Source organism: Neopsephotus bourkii, unplaced genomic scaffold (assembly GCF_033783945.1).
Source record: "Neopsephotus bourkii isolate Nb327-2 ecotype Australia unplaced genomic scaffold, CSIRO-AGI_Nbou_v1 NB_936, whole genome shotgun sequence".
NCBI classification, from domain to species: Eukaryota; Metazoa; Chordata; class Aves; order Psittaciformes; family Psittacidae; genus Neopsephotus; species Neopsephotus bourkii.
In genome coordinates, this window is record NW_026901430.1 from 1,458,380 (window position 1) to 1,473,485 (window position 15,106).

A 15,106-nucleotide genomic window follows, 5' to 3' on the forward strand; every position below is an offset into this window, starting at 1 on the left:
TGCTGCCTTGGCTCTGCCTAGATGGGTAAAGGCAAAATCAGGCAGCTTTGTCTGCAGAGCTAAGTTACCCTGCTCTGGCTGAGAGTGCTGCAGTCCCCTCTAACAGTGTGCTGGTTTGGGCTGGGATAGTTAATTTTCTCTATAGGAGCTGGCGTGGGGTGATGGTTTGGATCTGTGCTGAGAACAGTGCTGATAACACTGGGATGTTCCGTTACTGCTGAGCAGCACTTACACAGGGTCAAATAAGGAGGCTGGGGGTGGACCAGGACCTGGGAGGGGGCACAGTGAGACAGCTGACCCCAACTGACCCCAGGGATATCCCAGACCATTTGGCATCGTGCTCAGCATGGGAAGCTGGGGGAGAAGGAAGAAGAGGGGACATTGGGAATGATGGCGTATGTCTTCCCAAGTCACTGTTAGGTGTGACGGAGCCCTGCTGTTCTGGGGATGGCTGAACACCTGCCTGACCACGGGAAGTGTTGAATGAATTCCTTGTTTGACTTTGCTTGAGTGCAGCTTTTGCTGTACCCATTAAACTGCCTTTATCTCAAGCAGGAGTTGTCTCACTTTTGCTTTTTCGATTCTCTCCCTGTGCCACTATGGAAATGAGTGGCTGTGTGGGGCTGAGCTGCCACTGGGGTTGAACCACAGCAGTCACAAAGATACCAACGTGCTGTAACATGGTGATAGGACAGACCGCAGAACACCCTGGCACCTGCACACCCATATGAATGCAGCAGCACATACCAGTATAACCATACAGTTAAAAAATGAATAATTATGTGTGTAGCCCAGGTCTTGGCTTTTTCAAGTATGTGGTGCTGGGAATGTTGAGCTGTTAGCACAACCCTGGCTGTTAATGCAGAGATGAACAGTGACAGCTCAGCATCTGCAAGCAAAATCACACAGGATATCAACTGACTGACTTTTTTGTTTGGTTAAGCAGTGACTCCCACAATAGAGCCTTGCAGAGCCACCTGCTTGATACAAATAATTATGAATAATATAACAAGATTAAAAAAATACATCAAAATTCTCAGCTTGTATTTGCTGTATTCAAAATACTGCTTAAAACTCTGTGATCCATAATAGTTTTACCAACTCTAAAATTGCAACAGATTTAATGCAGAACTGTATAAGCTTGGATCATGCTCTAGTAGAGCACTTTGCACTGAACTGTTTTCTTACTCTTAGGAGAAATTGGCAGGGGTAGAGAGAACATCAACCTTGGAATAACTTTGAGGTTTTTTCCTGTTTTCCCACAGACAGACCTATCTGAGATTTTCCTAAGTTTGAATGGTGATCAGCTCTAGCTGCCCTACACCAGCTCAGGTAGGTGTAGGGAGCACACCTTGGACCTACCAGTTTTGTCCCACATTCAGCTTCTAAACCCAATTCTAGGGTTCACATCACAGCCACTAAACTTTCCAGACCTCTGTACAAGGAGAAAATGACAAACTGATCTCTCCAGCTGGCTGTAAGGGTACAAACCTACACACTCTGAGCAGCAGAAGTTTCTGTATAAGAAGAGATCAGAAGACAAAATTATGACAAGGTGTTTTCACAGCTCAGTCTGGCAAAACAATGACAGTCAAATGGTGCAGGAGAGTGAGAATCACATTCTGCAGATTGTCCTAAACCAAGAAGCTTCTACTTCTACTTCTCAAGTGCAAGAGAAGTAGAACAGGCAGCATTAGAGGTGTACAACTGTCAAATATTCAGCACCTTAGTGATAGGGGAAGGACTGTTCTACTGAAACCATACAAACGGGCATAACTGCTTGGAATTCCTCTGCCTAACAGCCAGCAAAATGCACCACATCACTGTGGCTGCTAAAACAAACACTATCCAGAGAGAAACATGAACAGAATGAGGGGGACTGGGAAATGTGTACTCACTGGTGTATTAAGCCAGAACTGAACTTCTTGCATAGAGATGAGTAAAATGGAATGAATCAACAAAGAGAAATAGTTGATCTTTTTGTTAATAATACAGCACCATTGTACTAACTGTGCCCAACTGTCTGCAGTGCCATGGCTCTGCCACCTCCTGACTGCTTTTGTTCACCCTTTCTACTATTTCTGAGTAAGAAAAGAGGACTTAAGCCTCCACACATTTAATATCAGGCATAGCACTGAACAACCTCTGTGAGCTGAAGATAAAATGCTCACAAATGTCCAAATGCTCTGTATAATTGCCATGTACAGGAACATGCTCATAGGCTGTGTATTAAAAGATTTCCCCGAGAGACTCACAATGCCTGGGGAGTCCTTTAACCTCAGCTCACTCTGCCTGACTTGTCCCAGCTGGGAGAGCTCTCCATCTTCCTGTTCAATGCTCTGCCTCTTGCACATTCCATAAGCTGTTTCTTAAAACCCAATATTGTAACTCCTTTGTGGATCTAGGGGTTGTCTCTGCACTGGTGGACTTGCTTTGCTGGGCAGGAACCACCTCTCATCCTCAGATGTTTTTCTCTCAAAAAAGCACCACTGAAAAGCAGTTAATGAGTGCTTCTTGCCCTTGCTGGGAAATCCTGTGTGTACAATAAATAATGTGGTGCACAATAAAGGTAAACAAATACATAAGAATCCAAAGTGTTCATAGGAAGCCTTTCGCCTCACCAAAATTCACTGGCCACACACACAGACCCCCAGATCACCACAGGACCATGGCACCAGCTCTGTCACAGCTCCCAACCAGAACACACCAAGTCCAAAGTCGCAGGGCCTCTTGACAGCCCCACTGACACCACAGACCACTGTCGAGCTAAGCACAGGTATGCAGAGGGATGCCATGAGCAAGATGTCCAGAGGACTCAGTGTCTCACTTTAAATAACCTGAGACACCTGGAGAGATGCTCCATGTATTAAACTGGGCCAAACGGCAAAACATCATGTGCTGTGGACAGTCAGTAAACACAGCTACTTCAACCCTGCAGTGATTACATGCCTTCAGAAAGTGAGAGGGGCCACAGGGGGTGAATAAGCTGCTGACAAGAGAAGAACCAACAGTTCTAAACTGCCCCGTTCCCTACAGTGCCAAGCTGCTACTTCAGTAGCAGTTGGTGGAGCTTTAAACCACTTCCAATTCACTTGCTAGTGTCCAAGATAAAACAACAGCTGCTTGCTGTGGATGGGCAACCAAGAGCTGTAAGGACCCCACACACATATAAAAGCTGTAAGAAGTGGATTATGCACCAAGAATGAGGGGACTCCTGGCACTCCTGCCACTGTCCCCTGTGAGCCTCTCCAACAAGAGGGCTTGAGGCAAAGGTGCAGGAGGCAGTGAACAGGCAGCTCAGCTGGTTATCCATCTACACCATCTTTGCAACTGTATCAGTAAACACCAAAAGCTCTTCCTAAGACTCATCTGGACAGGCAACAACACGAGCTACAGCACCAAAGCAACAGCACCTAAACCAGAAAACACATTTTACTTGATTTTGTGGTCATAACATCACTTCATATTTACAACGATCTAAAAATAAATTAAAAATTATACTGATGCATCCATTGATGAACTTGCTTTGCCCAAATGCTGAACTTCTTTGCAGGATAAGAGTGCACATCAGTACTTTTTGACAATTTCAAGCTAAAAGAAAATAATACAATATCCTGCTGGAATTGCAGAGCTTGGCATAGCAGAGCACATTCAAACTGAAATATGTCCATAATGCTGGGATTCCTCGTGAAAGGCATCATGAAATCCTGAGTGACCACATTAAATACCGACCAGTTAAATACATTTGCTTATAGGCTGCTATAGAAACCAGTTCCGAGCTGGCATGCAAAGCCTTCAGACAAATATTTTATATAACTTCTAACACACTATATTTGTCTTTGGAAATTGGCAGTTTGCGTTGACCATCAGTGAACCTTAGTATTCCAGCAACCACACTTTCTGCTCATAACTATGTATTTGGCTAGTACCAAAAACTGAGAGATATATGAAAAGATTCCTCCATAGGCTTTAGAAAAATTCGTTCTATGTGTCCAGGTCTAATATCTTTCTGACACCATACCAGGACCATGCACAACAAAACTCTGTAGCAAGGATGATGAGCTATAAACTTACTGGAAGAACAATTTAAGATTCTTAAGGTTGCAGATGCTGGTTAAAGAGAAATATAAAAGCAAACTAAAACCTTTATTTCAGTGGAATAGCAGCCAAGATGGGGGCTGTGATGAATAATTACCTGAATTAGGCTTTAGGCTTTTTATTTTTTATGAGATATCTCATAAAAGAACATTAACAAAGCACAGGGACACGGCTCTCTGCACAGAGATCATACTCAGACATACTGCAGTGTACCAAGGCAGAGCATTTGCTCCCCTTGCAAAATGTGAGTGAGTGAAGGTAAGTGTGACAGCAGCACAGCAGAGCATTACCCAGAACAGCTTTTCAAACAGCCTGGGTGCCTTCCCAGTGTCAATGCAGGTTCCATGGCTTGGGCTGAGCTCTATGTGCTTTGTCCAAATCCCTGCTCATACCCAAGCCAACTGCTTAAAACATAAAAGTCTATTCATTCCAAACCAGTTTTAAATCAGAAAGCAAATAACTCCTACAGGTCAGATGACCACGTGAGGATTTGGGGAAGCTGTTCCAACGACCCAGTGGTCCAGAAAGACAAATACTTCATGTCAAACTCCAAACAAATTTCATCCAAAATTAATCATAGGCTAAAAGCATCGCTGTTACTGCAGTTGGTGTCTCAGACTCATTTTAACCTCAATAATCACAGCCAAAGCAGTACATGAAATCTGTAATGACTGCAAAGTACTAATAATTGCCCTTGGGAACACATCACAGGGCTGAAATAACAGGTTGAGGAATACAGTCTGTATAGATATCAAGTGTAACTTGTAAAGGTAACAAGAAATAAGAATGCACTGAAGAAAAAAACCATGTTCCTCATAAATCAGGTTGGGACCTACCAGGATCATGCACCACACAAAAGAAGCTTCATCTGCCCGGCTGTTTTAGCTTCTCTCAGACTTCCAGTTTTCTTTTAACTGCATTAGATGCTGGAGGGTTCGGGGGGAGGGACGGGGACAATTCAAGCGCCAATCCTTCTAACTTCATCAGGACTCGTTCTTAGCCCTTTTGTTAGTTCTCACTGCATTATTCCCCTTTATCTAAGGCAGACTTACTTTCCAAACATTAATTCCCACTCATAGACACTGTTACAAATTTCAAAGGAGGAAAAGAGTCAATATAGGATGGAAATGCTAACTGAAATCCAATAGGAATTGCGTGCCTTTGACAATGCACATTTCTATAAGAGTAATGTGAGACAAACTGTTGTTATGAGGGATACAACCTTTAGAAGAGGGCAAAGGAGAACCAGTGACTTGCCAGCTTCACTTTTGAAATGTCTTTTCCCCCCTCTGCTAACCAGGACCTACCCATACATTTAACTATCAGTATTCACATCTTAAGCCTTAAGATACAACTTTGCTTGCCTTTCACTGTGCACTTCCACTTTCTGCCATCCCACACTTTATGCAAGAAAAGAGCCCTCTACAGTCTGCTGATGTAAAACATCGTCAAAACCCACTGCTCAGTTTGTGCAGCACCAATTTTTGTTCCATTCCCTAGCAGGGAGAATGTCAAAGGAAAAACAGAACATATCTTTGGGGTGGTTTAAAGCACAAAGACCAACATGCATTGTCCCATTCTCTTCTCCCTTTATAGTCTGCTCCAGCAGAATATGTCAGTGAAGCAATAAAAATATTTATTTTAAATACAACCAAATCTGTCAACAGGGAGCGATTACAGAAACAAACCTCAGGTTGCTTATACAAAAACTGAGCACATCAAACTCTCAAGAGCACTCACTGCCACATTTCTGAGTATTTTTTAAAAGCCAGTGTGCATTTCTGTATTTCTTATTTTTATATGTTAATATATGAACAATATAGCTATAAGGAAGAGGACATTTTTTCCTCTTGCTATAATTAGACAGGAAAAGGTTCTTAATTCCTTTTTCAATATTTCATGTTTATACCTCTAAGGGAAAAAACATGACCAATTTTCACCAATGTGGTATTTCAGCCAGGACTGATTTTTTGCACTTTTGCACTCAGAATGGTACCTCACCCTCAAAGCATAAGCACTTTGTTCAGTGCTGCTGCTGAAATACAACAAAGACAGCATTTCGAAGTATGCCCCAGACTCAGCTCACTTGGGAAAGGTGGAGGGGAGGGCTCAGCATGGCACTTACTTTTTACTTTTCAGGCAACCGTAGAACCCAGCCATGGTCCTTCCTGGGAGACGTGTGCACACTTAATTCATCCTGGTGTGTGGATCCTGCAGCTTCCTATCCTGCTCACCAAATGCCCATACACGCACACAAGAAAGCCAGCATGCCGATGCACTTACCAGCCAGATAAAGTTCCTGATCTGAGGCCCTCAGACTCTGCTGAACTGGGTCCAAGGAGGGCTGTGCCTGTTCCATAAATGGTTATGAATTGTTAACTCCCCCTTTTCCTGTCTCCTTCCAGCTCCTGGTAAGCACAGCATCCTAAGTGTAAAATACCATATGGCATTTGATTCTGTCTCCCTGTGGGACTAATGAAAGGCTTGGTTGTAATTAGGATGTGGAGAAGCCCCGAGGAGATTAATTGTTATTGTTAGTTTTTAGACGGAGAAAGGCTACAGAAAATACTTGCAACATCTTTGAAATAACCACTAAAAACTGTAGTCATTCTCCAGCACAAAGAGGGTGCAGGGGGCCTTCCAGAACAGGTATTACCCCATCTCTCTGTAAATCACAGTTTATTCTAACAAGCTACTCTGCACATTAACAGCAAAAAAGAAAATAAAAAATAAATCCCTGCAATATTGCAACGTCAGGAAAAAAGCTCTGGAATTCAAAGCAGCCAGTACACACACCATGTGAGACAAACACTGCCTGATGATGCCCTCTGTACCAGTGAGTAACCGTAGTTACTACCACAACTAAGGAGGTCTTCACTGGGTGTAGAAGGAGGAGAATGGCTACGGTTTAATGCTGGGGAATAGAAACCTCAAGCAGCTTCATTTACAGGGGTGACCCAAGCTTCACACATTTCTGACTCTGCATTAAATTCATATGGAAATGTATCACAGCTGTTAATGACCTCTGTTGAGGTAAAAGCAGAGAGGTGAGGCAAGACATTGCTTGTGCTGCCTGCGCATAACCAGGGAGAATCAGCAGTCAGTAACAAAGTGTTAGCCTGTTCCTGGAGGCACGTGTCTTGGTAAGAGTATCAGCTATTGATTAAAAAACAAGCATGCATACTTAAGTGTACTAAGTTCATAACTATCGTAATTGCAAAAGAAAGATTTACAATTCTTCCTAAAATATCAGAAGAAAATCCCATTTATTTGTATTTCTCAGCTACTACATAACATTTCAATATTTGAGTCTGGCAAGCCAGTAAGAGGAAGTACTATAGGAGTATTTCTATACAAGTTCGTTTAAAAGCATTGAGAAGCAAGACCAGACCTAAGTGGAACAGTTCTTTTGGAATACTAACAAAGAAATATGCTAACACCTTTCCCGTAACAGACACATGAAGTTTGAGAAAAACACACTCTGGTGAGGAGTCCCATAACTGATACAGCTAGTTTTGCAGCAGTGCAGAACTTTGAAATCTATGAACAGCCAACACCATTTGGCTACGTTCTACAAAGCTCCTTACACAAAGAAAAGCCATGACACACATAATAAACGTCAGCAAGTGCAAGGGCCATCACAAACAGGAACCAAATCATATTCCACTCTATTTTCCCGCATAACAGGAAGAGAAAACCTCTACAAGCATTCAACTTCAGTGACATGCACACAAGAGCTACAAATCAAACCCGACCTTAAGCTAATACACTTTCTCTCTCCTGGGAACAGACCAAGAAGCAATAACACAGTAACACCAGTTGAAGCTTTACCCAGTGAGTTTCCCTGTTGTCCTCAATTATTGCATTTGTCATGATGACTTCATGCTGAACTCTTAATCCCAATAGAAAAGGCCAACTAGAGAGCATTAGGCTCCAGCCATTAGAAAAAGCCTACAGAAAAAGAGCCAAAATCAAGGCTCCGGGTTTGGGTATCAACTGCCAAAAAGGAATTCCTGGAGATTACCGGAGAAACCTTCTGACTGGCTTAATGTACAAAACCTTGGATTTAGGATTGCATCTGAAATCTGGTTGGCATTTAGTCCAGAAAATGCTGCCAACAGAAACATTTCTAGTAAGAAATGAAGGAGACTTTATGAGAAATTCACATTTGTGTTCAAAAGCAAAAAAGATCTAATGGCCTGCCAGTGGGAAGACCCAATCCCTAAAGCCAGTGGAAGGGTGTAATCCTGATGGCTTTGGAAGAATTTCATCACTTTAACCGGTATAACTGGCCCACAAGCTTCAAAAGCTCAGATCTTTTGCTAACATAAAGCAGATTCCCTGTCTCATAACCTCCTCACATAGTTTGCCTTCAGAATACGTTTTCTTTCACTATTCTTTTTTCTTTCATGTATTTTTGTCTTGAAATAACCTACTTGAACACGCAAATCTTCATCTGTTGGGTTCCATTTAGGTCAAACAGACCTGCTCCCAGGAACTGGCAGTTCAGCAACAGACATTGCACCATCTAGAAACCCCCTCACTTTCCAAGAAGCACAGACTAGTAAACAGTCATTAAAAATAATTACCCCACCTCAGGATTCGATCATTTTTGATTCTCTATCTTCATATCAGTCTCCAAGCCACTTCATGGTACCATTTATTATTCACTGCTCTGCCTCTCTATCACTAGCACAGCTCCAAATTGCTACACACTGAGATTTTTGGGTACAGATCTGAAACTCAGATGCTGATAAACATCATGGCTCTATGTCCACAGGTAAATCAGTGCAAGTAAGACTTTACCCCAGGTCTGACAGCCAAACAGTCACTGTGCTGACATTAGCTCTTCACTTCCAAAGTGCTACAGCAAATAGGCTGCTCTACTGCCAATTAATTAATTAAAACTGTTTTCAGCTTAGAAAGTAGATGAACAACAAATAACCACAAATACAGACTTTGGCAAAGTAAAGATGGTTCATTAAAGATAAGGAAGACAGCAAGTTTAAACACCTGGAAGCTGAATCAGGTCTGGATTTCCTCTAAAGTTTGTGGCTTGGCTTGATTGAAATAGCTCAGTTTGGGCCCACTTTCCTTTGAAAATTACAATCTTCCCCATTGGCTTCTTCAAACTCACTGTCAGTGCTTTCCCTCAACAGCCTACACCCCTGTGACCACTGCACATCCAAATACACCTCAGTTCATCTTCTGAGTCTGCAGAGAGAAGCAGAGCAGGTGGCAAGCTGCCCTCCCAGTGCTACTGGCAGTGATGGAGAGGTAACAGCAGAGCTCCCAGTGCCTGATAAACTTCTCAACAAGTTTCTTAATTTCTCCAGAGGGAATGAGGGAGGCAAGTCTGAGCAAGGCCCAGAAACACAATCCCTGAGAAATGCTTGCACCAAAATATAGCTCCTAGAATCAGCAAGGTAGTTGTTCCACAGGCATTTTCACCTATGTCGTTGCAAGAAAGGTCTCTTCAACATAAGTAACCAACACAATTAGTAATCCAACGAGGGAAACTCAAAGTGAGCTAAAAAACAGTGGCATGTTTCCACAGTCACTTCCTACACATACATACGTACACGAGGCACGCCAGCAGCCTGACAGCAGAAGTGTTGGGAGCTACACACAACCAGCAACTCAAAATATGTTTCATGTCCAACAGACCTACTCCTTTTCTTACAGCCTCTTGCAAGATCTCTGAGGGCTCACAATGTCCTTGCCTCCCTAGCTCTCAGGTAGCCACCACTTCACACTTGGCAAAACGTCCATTCAGAGCTGGCATGCATGCAGTCATCACACAGGAAATCCCATGATTCACAAACATGGATGTTTGACTTATATAGATTTTTAATTTACTTTCAGAAAAGAATGAAACTTTCATGTAAATTTTTGACCAAACAAATGTAGAGGTAGGAACAGAAATCCTGTCATTTCAGATTCCCTGTGTATTTTGGTGTCTCTGAACCGAATTCTTGACAACAAAGCAGACTTTGGTCTCTCATTTTCAGCCTTTAGCCTCTACCAAAATCAAGGCTACTTCCGCCTCTCCTATTCACTATAACAAAGTCCCACTTGACTGTGTTCCTCTGGTAGGTTTTGCTGTTGCAAAAAACAGCGTCTATCAGGTGAGAATTCACTAAAGGAAGTTTACAGCTCTTCCTATCACCACTGCAATGTGCTGAGCTATCATATACTGATCTATGGGCACCTGGATTTTATATAATGAAGATCCTGTGTATTTCTTACATATGTTGCATTTGTACCCCTAGCAATATTTTGCACTTTTCAGTTACTTTACCTCTCTCCACCTTTCCCAGCTACTGTCAACTCCAGCACCACATGCCCTCCTGCATCCCGTGTTGCTGTTGAAGCTATGCAGCTCTACAGACCCTTCCCTCCTTTCAGGGCAGGGCTGTGTACCCCAAAAAAACTGACATCTTCTGTTCATTTGTGTCACTCTGAAAAAGTGACCCTGTCAGTGTGTCAACACCAAATGAGGTAGGTAGGGCAAATCCAACAGTCTAGCTTCCAGTTCTCATGTCTTCACCACTGAGCAATGAAGCCTGGGTTACCTGAGAACTTTCAGGCTATTTCTTTATGTTGCATTTGATCTTGCCCAAGTATTTATAAAAATGTGCCATTCCAGCTGAACTGCATGTAAAGCACTCCTTTCATTGCACCATGGAATAAGCCCTGCACAGAAATCTAACCAATAACATTGCAAGTCACTCTTTCCATACCTCTGCATTGGGCATGTTGATTGTTTACCTGTGTGCTAACACAAATGTGACTTTCAGGAAACAATTACCTGAAGCAGAAATTGATTCAGCTTTCTTACAAGTGATATTGCCAGGCTGGCAAATAGGCCTGGCTTGGAAATATTCAGTGAAAGCCTTTCAATGCTAAAGAAACAACTAAATATGCATCACTGATGAAAGCTGCAGCATCAGAGCTCTAAACAAACAGGGCTGCAATCAAACACAGTACTGTGTACAAAACAAAGAAGTGAAGAGATAAGAGGATTTCTGCCTTGCAGAGTTTATACATCCATCTGTGATTAATATTAGGAGGAAAATGAGGGTCAAAGCCTGTCCCTGAAACTGAAAGTCAGGGGGCTCTAACTATGCCCTGTATCAGCTTTGTATTCATGCATATAAGCCTGAAGAATTTGCCATACTTGGCCTGGAGTGTAATTACTCTATGTTGCTCTAATTATATCTATTTTTACACTTTGTGGGGGATTTCAGTTGTTGTTATTCCCAGTTAGAGGACTTCCCATAAGCTCCTTCGATAAAAAGAATATTGTAAAGAAAGCAGCAATACATATGAGCTCTTTGATTCCAATGTTGGGTAATTCTGAGGTTGAGTCATTTCTTGCAGTTTACCACAAACACGCTGTCTTCACCTCTGAGGAAGGAGTGAAAGAAAACTGTGGTGTGGGGTATTCAGTGAGTTACTGAGTTCTAAATACGGCCATAAAGATACTGGTCTGCTAAATCTGTCCTGTGTGTCCTCACAGTCACATGTGAACTCTTCCTGGATTATCTAGAGATGAAGGTCAGGCCATGTGTTATTCTGAAAGGTAATTTCCCCTAGATTTGCAACAGGATCACAGATGTAAACTCAGGCTTCAGTGTCAGAAAACACCCATTGCCAAACAAGTGATAGAGATAGAAGGGTTTGACATTTTACAAATCTACAAGGATTGATTTGCATATAAATATGTCATTTATTTATAGAAAAGTAACAGCATCCCTGTACACACACACAATATAGCCAGGATGTGCTGCCTCTCACGTATCTTTTCTTATCCAAGACCATAAATCTAAAAACCTAAGATTTTAATAAGTCTGGATGAAAAGCAGATTATTTTTGACACAGTGGAAGAGCTTGGTATTTCCTGTGAAAATAGGAGCATGGTCAATATTTAATATACTGGGAAACTATGGTTCTTTTGTCTAAGGGTGGGGAGTGCAGAAGCTGAACAAAGGAGCACTATTTCTACACATTCTGACTTAAGAAAATACCATGTTAAAAATATTAAGTTCCAACAACACAACTTTTCCTTCTCAGTGTTCAGGCAGGCACCAATACACAAGACCATCTGGAAAGAAATGTGAGAAGGCAGTATGTAGCTACCGGCACATGGACCAGTGCCTAGTCTAGATGTCGAACATCAGAGCTAACAGTGAATCTAAACAAATATCCTGAGACGATGTGAATAATGAATTGAGTTTTCCACACCCCATTCTACCCAAATTCCTCTCTAGGGATAGATCCAGTCTATGTCCTTGCAGTACTCTTGCCAAGCTCCTTTGGAGACAGATCAGACCAGCATTGCCACTAATGTTTGTGCTGTGAACAGCAATCAAGTTTAATGACTTCCCATGTATATTAGTTTTGCCCTAAAATGTAGGCCCACCTCTCCAGAATTACTCCTGATTTGTTTGTACAGGTATAAACAAGAGGAGAACCAGAGGCTCAACATCTGGAATAATATTCCTAAAGCCATCAACATCCTGAATTTCAGCTGTGACTGAAATGAAAATTCAAAAGCGAAGGTCATCTCTGATACCATCTCAGTGTTGTCAGCTGAAGTCACAATACCGGAAATCACAGAAGTGTAGCTCTGGGGAAAAGGCTGTCTGACTCCAGTGCCTGCAAACACAAGGCTAAAGATAAAGTGACCATTAACCTCCAGAGAAGGGCAGTGGGGTCCCATAATGTCCTGCCTGCAGCTTTTATTGCTCCAAGGGGAAAGGAACAGAAAAATAAAAGTCAAAACTGCACAATCTTGACATTTAACTCAAATTAGTAGGCAATGGCAATATCACGCTTTCTTTGGTAGCTTTCCTCTGTGTAAAGGCCCAAGTACAGCACTTGGCTCATTCCACAAACTGCAAAATAAGTAGAAAGAATTGAGTAATAAATTTACTCTTACCACTTGATATCTGCAAGATTAATCACAAACACCAGACCTGCATCCCTCTGCACAGAATATATTACTCCATACTGCAGATACAGCTGGGAGAACTGAGGCAGAGTAATTCAGTGACTATTCTAGAATCCACAAACTGCAACTGAACCCAAAGCTCCTGGTTGAGCTCCCTCACTCAATAAGGAGAGCCAGAAGGACCCTACAAGAATAGGCACCCTATAAATATCCAAGATAACTTTAAGTTCACTAGCCAGCCTTCAGCCGTGGGAACTCTTACAGGATCACTGGCATCAAAACGCTGAGTTAAATTTGAAATCAATGACTGCACTACATGAGTTGGCCCAGCCTGTCCAGAGTTTTAAAATCATCACATAATAAAAAATACCTCATACTGAGCCAATTTCACCAGAACAGACCCACAGCTCAGCAGAGTCCTTGCACAGCAGCCCAATGCATTACTCAAAATTCAAGTTCTGGGAACCTTTAAATACCAAAGTGTGCTCCCGATTGTCTCTTAAATATGCTGGAGCTGTTCCCATCATAATGGGAAGGGAAAATATCTAATAAATACCCAGAGGCAGGGAATAAGCTAATTGCAGAAGAATTTTTCCTAAAACTGTTGAATAAGCTATAGTTCTGTGTCACTAACTCATAACCACATGCTTCAACTGGATTTCCGTTTGGTCTTTCCCATTTCAAACAGTTTAACCACAGATCTGTACATACATTTAAGTAATACACAGAGCTGATGGGTCTGCCATTCCAGGATCACCAGTACCTGAAAAAGCTGCAGTTTAGAGTCATTACAAACTTAAGATCATGCTTTAGTATCTTTCTGCTTTACCACAGAGATTAGGGGATACCTACAGCTTTCCTGGGATAAATGCCACTCCCAGCCTCACTCCTCCAACCCCTATTGCTAGCCTTTAAACAGCCTCTTTACTTGGGATCCTCTGGCACTGACTGCAGGTATAGAATCCTCACTACTAAGCAGTTCCTTCCACCTAGGTAGTTTCCATACAGTGAAGTACCAGCTGATGCTGCAGGTGTAAACGGGAAGAGAAGCAGTTGTCACCATACACCATGTGGCTGAAAAGACACCGACCCCTCCTACAGGCTACATCAGCACCTACACAGGAATATAAACAGATCCTCTCAGGAAACAGCTCCTTTAGGTATAACATAGATGCTGATATGACTAATACTGTCTGGCACGGTATTAATTGAGTCCTCAAGGGACTCAGTATAGTGCCCAGAGATAAGCTAGTGTGAAGCTTAAAGATTAGCCATACTTGTTCTGCACTCAGAGAGCATCCTTTGGTCATGAAAAAAAAAAAAGAAATCCCTGCAACTACAGAGGACTACTTATACGTAATGTGTATAAAAGTAGCTAGTATTTAAAAGCAACCAAAGGTTGATGAGCTAAGTTACAGGACGGATTGGCACCACTTTCCTGATTACGTAATGCCTCTATTGTAATATTTTCTCAGTGCAGATGAGATTCAGTATTTCACAAATGCAACTGCAACCAACTACAAACACAAAACCCTAGTAAGATTTCTAGATTTTATTCCTAGTTTGTGCAAAGTTTTCTCACCATCCCATGTAATGGGATATTAGTAAAAAACATGTAAAGGAAATGCCATTTAATGTTGCAGAACAACCACTGGTCTTCTGTAAAAACAGCGTTCATAAGTTGTTATCTTTATCAGAATCAGTTACAAAAACATTATCTCTGAAGAATCCCATACACACTACAAATGTAACACCCCTTCCACCAAAATGAAAAATCTTCAGTATATTTCCTTTGGAGGAACGAGGTCATATGACTTTGCTCTATAGTAGAATAACAACCTCAGTGACACCCTATGACTGTTTTTATGCCCCTTGTCACTGCAGAATGAAGAGCAGCAGCAATGGCCGTGGTTTAAGGGCCAGCAGAGCAGAAGAAATGTGATCACCAGAATCAGAGCACATAAATTGCTTGTATTCCCTTTTTCTTCTAATCCAAACCACAAAAGTTGTGGTATTGTTTATAACATAGTTTCTTCAGACTCATCACAACAG

General features: G+C 42.0%; 1 protein-coding gene across 4 annotated transcripts in view; it reads right to left on the reverse strand.

Moving 5' to 3' along the window:
- KIAA1210 (KIAA1210 ortholog) overlaps positions 1-15,106 on the reverse strand; it is a 60,877-nt gene that overhangs the window by 36,880 nt on the left and 8,891 nt on the right. For 2 of the 4 annotated variants that reach the window (XM_061358036.1, XM_061358034.1), the window contains exon 1: positions 6,224-6,419. The exons of the other annotated variants lie outside the window; for them this stretch is intronic. In XM_061358036.1, coding sequence (XP_061214020.1) covers positions 6,224-6,258 — 35 coding nt within the window. In that variant the 5' untranslated portion in view covers positions 6,259-6,419. Of the gene's footprint in view, positions 1-6,223; positions 6,420-15,106 lie in introns of those variants that run through there. 4 annotated transcript variants of the gene reach the window in all.